At 58.2% G+C, this 6,934-nt stretch overlaps 1 protein-coding gene across 1 annotated transcript; it reads right to left on the bottom strand.

Annotated features, from left to right (window-relative positions):
* Nucleotides 1-679: 679 nt before the first annotated feature.
* Foxl2 (forkhead box L2) lies at nucleotides 680-3,691 on the bottom strand. Its single transcript, XM_031345358.1, has one exon. The coding sequence runs from the start codon at nucleotides 3,210-3,212 to the stop codon at nucleotides 2,079-2,081; it is 1,134 nt and encodes a 377-aa protein (XP_031201218.1). The 5' UTR covers nucleotides 3,213-3,691; the 3' UTR covers nucleotides 680-2,078.
* Between the last annotated feature and the right edge of the window lie 3,243 nt (nucleotides 3,692-6,934).

Here is a 6,934-nt window from a genome sequence, read left to right as displayed (position 1 = left end):
CAGGCACCTCTAGTCAACCAGAGAGATTTCATCTGCAACTGGGTCAAACACCTTTTGTATCTTCATGAAAGCATGGGTCTTACTTAATTGGTTATTTAATGAGCTCGGTAAAGAGAAAGCAAAAGCGCATCTCCAGTAGCATATTGTGCACCAAACCTTCCCCAAAGCACCAAGTTTCTTACACTTACTTCAAGATAAATGAATGCCAATTGTTAAAAACAACAGTATGACAAATTACCTATTACACTGTAGAAAAGCTTGCAGCTTCCAGGGCATTTCTGAAATCGGGATTTTATATTTAAAAAAAAAAAACTCAAATTGTTACATGTATTTTTGACAAAAAATAATTCTTAGAAGTGTGAGGATAGTAATAAAAACAGCGCACACACCTAGTACAATTATGTAAGAGGCAAAATATAAACTTAAACCTTGCCTACTGTAGGCTCTGGCGCGGGCCAGGGATCTTTGCCGGTGTGAAACAGCCACAACAGAGGAGCGATGACACAGAAAAACAAACAATCTCCTCCAAAACAAAGCAGCAGCGACAGCCCCAAGCGCCTGCCACCCGGGTTGTCCTCAACTCTTGTTTGTGTCACTTTTTAAAAGAACACAATTTTGCTCACTCTTTTAGCTAGCTAGCTGCTGAACTAAGGCGTAAAAGAAACAATGTAAGTCCGTGTTAAAAGAAAAAAACAAAAACAAAAATTTATTTGGGAATTGACAAGGGACGCCCGCGCGCGCGCACACACATACAAACACAACAAAAGTGCTCTAGTTCGCTCTAGAAAATTTGGTCCCCGAAAGACATTACTCAACCACCAGGTCACGGGATTTCGGGCCAGCCGGCTGGGGCCACAAGCCCGTGTGGGCCGGCCATGACGAGTTTCACATTTCTCCTTCTGAAGGTGGAAGAAACAAGACATTGGAAAAACAAAAATCAGGGATGGGAGTGTCATCCGGGCGGTGTGTGCCAGCTAGGCAGTGATCTCTCCTGGCATCGGGGCTAGAATCGGAAGATCCGGGGAAATTTGTTTTGGGTTTAATTTTTAAATAGAAAAGAAAACTCCCATTTTGTAGTGGAAACCTTCTTTTAGCAAGTTATTTTCTCCTGCCTCTGAACACAGCCTAATGAAGTCACCGCAGGAATTCTTACACAAATCTCCCAGCAGGGACGATGAAGAAAACTAAAAGTTTGATTTTGTTGTTTGGTTTTAGCAAACTCCAAGGCCATAACATTTCGTCGTTTTTCCCGCCCCATGAATGTTTTATTCTCTCCTTTTTTTTTCTTTAAAAAGTATTTTTCAATATCTTCAAAAGCCTCACCAATCTTTTTTTTTCTAATAAAGACCCGGCCTGGAGGTGCCCGAAGCGGTGCTCTGCGGAGCGGAGGCACCGCGGCCTCGCGAGGCGCGGGGGTTGGGGGGGGATGAGAACCCGGTTACAGGCCGCGGACCGAGGCTGTCCCTGCTTCAGCCTGGGGCTCATCCCCTGCCCCGCCCAGTGGGCCCCTCTGCAAGCGGCTTCTGATCAGTTCCAGGAGGGATCGCAGAGCGACCGGACACGTTCTTTCCGTTCTCTGGCAGTGTGGGTCCCCGCTTACCCCAGCAGCCCAGCGCTTTTAGCCGCAGACAGCGCGGCAGTCGGGGTGGGGGAGGAAAAAAAAAAAAATAATCGAGCTTGAGTCCACCGACCTGGAAGAGAAGGCCAGGAGGTAAGCCGCGCCTCGGGACACTTCGACCGCATCTCGGCCGGGGACTCTCCCTGCGGTGACTCTGGGCCTCCAGGAGGAGAGGAGGCCGGCGGAAAGCACGGAGGGGACGGCCTCGGGCCAGCAGCGCGGGAAGGCAGAGGCCGCGGCGGGGAAGAGCACCGGAGGAGCAGCGGAGGCGACCAAGCGGAGTCGCAGGAGCGGGGCGGACCGAGGAGGCGCAGACGGCTCGAGGGCTCTGCATCCCGAGGCTTGTCCCGGAGCGCGCGCTGTCCGGCCGGCCGCTGCGGCGGCTGCGACCCGAGCTCCGCTCCTCCAACCCCGGGGCGGGGGGCGGATTGGGGGTGGAGGGCTGCGCGCGCGATGGCACTCAGAGATCCAGGCGCGAGTGCAGCGCGCCCGTCTTGCTGTCGTGGTCCCAGTACGAGCAATGCATCATGGCGAGCTCGGGTTGCCGGGCGCAGGCGAACTGCAGGCCGGGTGCGCTCGTGGGCGCGGGGGCCGGGGGCGCTGCGGTGGCCGGGCTGGCGGGGCTGAGCTGACCCGGGGGAGGCGCGGCGGCCCCGTGGTGTGGCGGGGCTGGCGGGGGCGCGGCGGCCGCGTGCAGATGATGCGCGTGAGGGTGCGGGTGGGGGTGCGGCGGCGGAGGCGGCGGCGGCGGCGGGGGCGCGGCGGGAGGGCCCCCCAGACCGTTGTAGGAGTTCACGACGCCCGGAGGCAGCGCCATGCTCTGCACGCGCGAGTACGGCCCGTAGGAGGCGGCGGGGCCCGCCAGCCCCTTGACCACCGCGGCTGCACCGGGGCTGCCCGGGCCGGCGGCTGCGGCGGCTGCAGCGGCGGCTGCGGCGGCCGCCGCCATCTGGCAGGAGGCGTAGGGCATGGGCGAGGGCGGCTGCGGCAGGGGCCAGGAGTTGTTGAGGAACCCGGATTGCAGGTACTTGGGTGGCGCCAGGTAGCCGTAGCCATCGGCCCCCGCGCCGGGCACTCCGCAGCCGCCCGCCGCGCCTCCGCTCCCGAAGAGCCCCTTGCCGGGCTGGAAGTGAGCGGCCGGCGGCCGGAAAGGCCGCTTCATGCGACGGCGGCGCCGGTAGTTGCCCTTCTCGAACATGTCCTCGCAGGCCGGGTCGAGCGTCCAGTAGTTGCCCTTGCGCTCGCCGCCGCCCTCGCGCGGCACCTTGATGAAGCACTCGTTGAGGCTGAGGTTGTGGCGGATGCTATTCTGCCAGCCCTTCTTGTTCTTCTCGTAGAACGGGAACTTGGCGATGATGTACTGGTAGATGCCGGACAGGGTGAGCCTCTTCTCGGCGCTCTCGCGGATCGCCATGGCGATGAGCGCCACGTACGAGTACGGGGGCTTCTGCGCGGGGTCCGGCTTCTCCGGTGCTGTCCCGCCGCCCTTGCCGGGACTCGGCGGCGACGCCTCGGCCTCTTTGACTGCGCGCCCGCTCTCCGGAGCCAGCAGGGTCCCCGCCGTGTCCTCGGGCTCCGGGTAGCTGGCCATCATGACAAAAGCCGGCTCTCCGCGGCCGGGCAGCCGGGGAGGCTGTGCTCTCCCGGTGCAGGCTCGCCTTGCAGGCGGGCGCAGTTGTGTACGCTCGCTCGCCTAGAGCCTCTTCTGCAGGCTGCGCGGACCGGAGGCCTCGCGCGGCTCTCCCTGCTCTCTTCTCTTGTCCCCCCCACCCCCCCAGGGGAGCGGTCGGCGGGAGTGGAAGTCAGCCTCTGGCCATCGGGAGTCTGCCCAACAGCGAGGGGCTCCGGCCCCGCCGCCCCTCCCCGCCCAGGCCAGTCCCCGCCTCGGTGGGTTTTCTTGGCTGAGCTCTCCCCTCCCCCCACCGCCCGGTTTCCCGAGGCACGACCCGCGTCTCTGGCGCAGCCGCCTCCTGGAGTCCCTAGTGCGCCAGGAGCCTCGCTCCGTTCTGATTCGTATGGGCTCCGCCGAGTTCCGCTTGCGTCAGGGGCCTTCGCCCCTATAGCGGGCCAGCCAGCCGCGCACGGGCGACTTCATCTCTAAAGTCTTCTTTTTTTTAAACGGCCGGCAGAACTTGGAACCGGCCTTCCCCGGCCTCCGGAGCCTCCCGGGCCCCGCGGACAGCGGGGGTTCGCGCTCTCACAAGTCTTTGAAAAAATCTGCGGGTGCTTGCTTCGCCGAAGGCCCTGGTGGAGGCTAGCTGCGTCCTGCCAGTGCCCCGGGAATGCTGACCCCAGCGAGGAGAGGTGATCCAAGCCTCCTGGCAGCTTTCAGGTGAAAGAAAACAAACCCCTTTGCTCTGTGCTTCGGGGCTGTGCTGGGGCTAGAGTTCTAGCTTTGAGGCGTAGGGAGGGGTGGGAGGGCGAGGGGGCCGGCCCGGGGTGGAGTGGCCGAACTTTGCGGCAGCTGGAGGTAAACCAGCTCAGAGCTCGTGTCACGGAAGGCAGAAGCTTCGGCCTGCTCTGTCCTTCGAGCGCTCTGGTCCCGACTGAGGCTGGGGAGAAGATCGCTGGGAAGAGGCACCCAGGAGTACCGCTCACTGGCACCAGACGCTTGGCTTCTCTGTGCTGCGGGGGATGTAGGGACCAGCTTTTCTCCTTGGAATTCGCCTTGCAATCCCACAATTTGGGGGGTGTGTTTTAAAGATCAAGTGGTATCCCTTGTACTCTGACTTGGACACAGACGAGGATGTTGGTGAGGGGCTCTGGGGACTGTTGCGTGCTCAAGTGTCACGCGTGGAAGGCACGGGGCCAAAATCTGTTCTTAAGATACGTGAGATACTGCGCGAGCGTGCCGTTCAGAAACCCAGGTATGCTTATGTACAAGGTGTGAGAGTTATATTTGCTTATTTTTGCTTAGTGAGGTGTATGAATCAAGCACCGGAGTAGACTTGGTTCGTGGATACAAATTCTTCCCCCCCACGGCGCCTCCCCCCTCCACTGTCTTTCTTTGTCTTTCTTATCCTTACAACGTGCTTCTTCTCCTTCCAGCGTAAGGAAGGAAGGAAAACCACAGGCTGGGGAGACGCTTGCTCACATCTCAGTCACGAATGGACAGTAGTTCTGATCGTCTTTCCCCTTGTTTTTTTTTAAAGATAATAGCGTGTGAAGATAATAGTGTTGAAGTCTGGTGGGGATCCAGTTACATCTGCGAAAATAGAAAACGGACTTAGAGGAATTCCTTCCGTGCCAGCACAACATCAGGTGTGCCCTTTCACTCAGCCTTAACACAGGTTTGCAGTCTTGGAAGTGTGAGAGAGACTGAGGAAGAGTGATCAGACACGTTGTGAAGGATAATGGTCTGAATGAATGACGTGTGCCAGTGTTTGGCACGTATAGGTGGCTATCCCAGTGTGTCTGTTTCTACCTTTTTCTCTCAGGCTGCTTGGACTTTAAGAGTTCTCCAGAATCCCACGAGCCCACACTGGCCAGTGGGTCCAGCATTCTGAAGACCGCTCATCTACAGTGTGTGCTTCCCACTAAAATGAAGGGAAAGGAGGACAGGATGCGTGTGTGTGTGTGTGTGTGTGTGTGTGTGTGTGTGTGTGTGTGTGTGTGTAATCCAACATCTCAAAGATGACTCCAGAGAGGTCAACAGGGCAAACCCGGCCTAACCACCAGGAAGTGAGGGAGCGAGGCTTCTCTAAATTTCTCTGGGAGATACCCACTTCTAGCCCTTATTGACAATATCCCCAAGTGGCCTCCTTGTTTTTCTAAGCTATCTCTCGCTGCCCTGAGCACACTGGAGACAAACGGCACTTCTTCAAAATGTGGCTGCTTTCCGAGCAGGCCTGCAGGTGTTTGTCTTCTTCCTCAGTATCAGGCATGCCCCGGCTGTGGGGCTGGGGCTGAGTCTGGTTGGTCTGGGCAGGGGCAAAACATCTGGCTTTGGTCGGGGACCAAAGACGGTGGAGGTCTGTGTCCGCCTTCTTTATCCTTTTCTTTCTTTCTTTCTTCTTCGTTTTTCTTTCTTTTGACCACCCAAGCTGACCCTGGGTCTCATCCCCCACCCCCTCCACGGCTCCATTTCCGCTGCTCTGGCTTCTCCCAGCCAGGTGTGACAGCAATGTTGCATGTGTCATCGCTTCCCTGAATTCCTCTGTCAGCTCCCTTTTCAGTCTTGAAGGAGCCCGAGGTGTGTGTGTGTGTGTGTGTGTGTGTGTGTGTGTGTTTTGGGAGTGTAGGTTAGAATCTTTTTAGGATTTTTTTTTTCTGAGTGGAAATAGGAGTCATATATTGCGGGGAACTGACTTCTTGCTGTCCTTTGCAGGATCAGCGCCCCAATCCCAGGTGGAGAAAGGGTGCCTCTTGTGCGCCCAAGGCTGGGAAACAGAACTGCAGGCGCCCCGAGGGATCTCCTTTTGGACCAGCGCGCGCGCGCGCGCGCGCGACCTTGGTAAGCATCCAGAGCAAGAAGACTGGGGCGAAGGTCTTGCCTGTTCCGCGGCCCAGCAGGAGGTGGATGCAGCGGTCGCTCTAGGAAGTGGCCTAGTGGACTTTGACTTACTTCTCACTCCTACCTGAACCCATTAGGCAGGCTGGGTATGGCCCCAGGTCCGGACTAGAGTGGGACTCTGTTCCTCTAGGCCTGTTTTGCAGAAGTTGTGCGGGCCGCTGGCTTTTGCTCGTTTCATGCGGCAAGGCTGGGCACCATCCACTTAGTGGCCTCTGGCCTGCGCCCACTTCCAGAGGCCTCGGTCCTGAGCCAGGCGGAGCTCTATGTTTCTCTGGCTGGGTTTTCAGGAGCCTTCAGCGCCTCCAGCTCCTTGCGCCGCTAGAGAAATGCCTGCCCATGCCTCGCCAGGGAGCCACGGACAGAGCAAGCTGGTCTCGCCGCCGCCAACGTGAGCAAGTCGCTGATCCCCGAGGTAGATGTTTTTCTCCCCGGCCTGCCGAGCTTCCTGCAGCTGCCCTAGAAACACCGCGGACCGCCGGGCGAGGCAGGCTATTATTTCCCCAGCACAGTTCAGGTGGGACGCTCAGCCACCCGGCTGGCTGCTAGTCCCCCAGATCCTCTTTCTTACTGGTCCCAGCCTGAGTTTCCGCGTCAAAAGAGAAGAACCAGGAGGCTGAAGCCCTCTTCCATGCAAGCTGCCTCTGAAGCGCGTTGGAAAGAGGAGAGCGTCAAGAGGGGGTTGACCTCCCTACCCGACCACCAGCTTCACCCCTACAATTTAAGCATCCACACACAGTGACCCCCCATCCACCTCTCTCCCTGTCAACCTTGAATTCTCTCTGCCCCTTTACTCCCCCAGCTCA

Source organism: Mastomys coucha, unplaced genomic scaffold (assembly GCF_008632895.1).
Source record: "Mastomys coucha isolate ucsf_1 unplaced genomic scaffold, UCSF_Mcou_1 pScaffold23, whole genome shotgun sequence".
NCBI classification, from domain to species: Eukaryota; Metazoa; Chordata; class Mammalia; order Rodentia; family Muridae; genus Mastomys; species Mastomys coucha.
The sequence above is the reverse complement of the archived record's forward strand: the minus strand, read 5'-3'. Positions and strand labels throughout refer to the sequence as shown.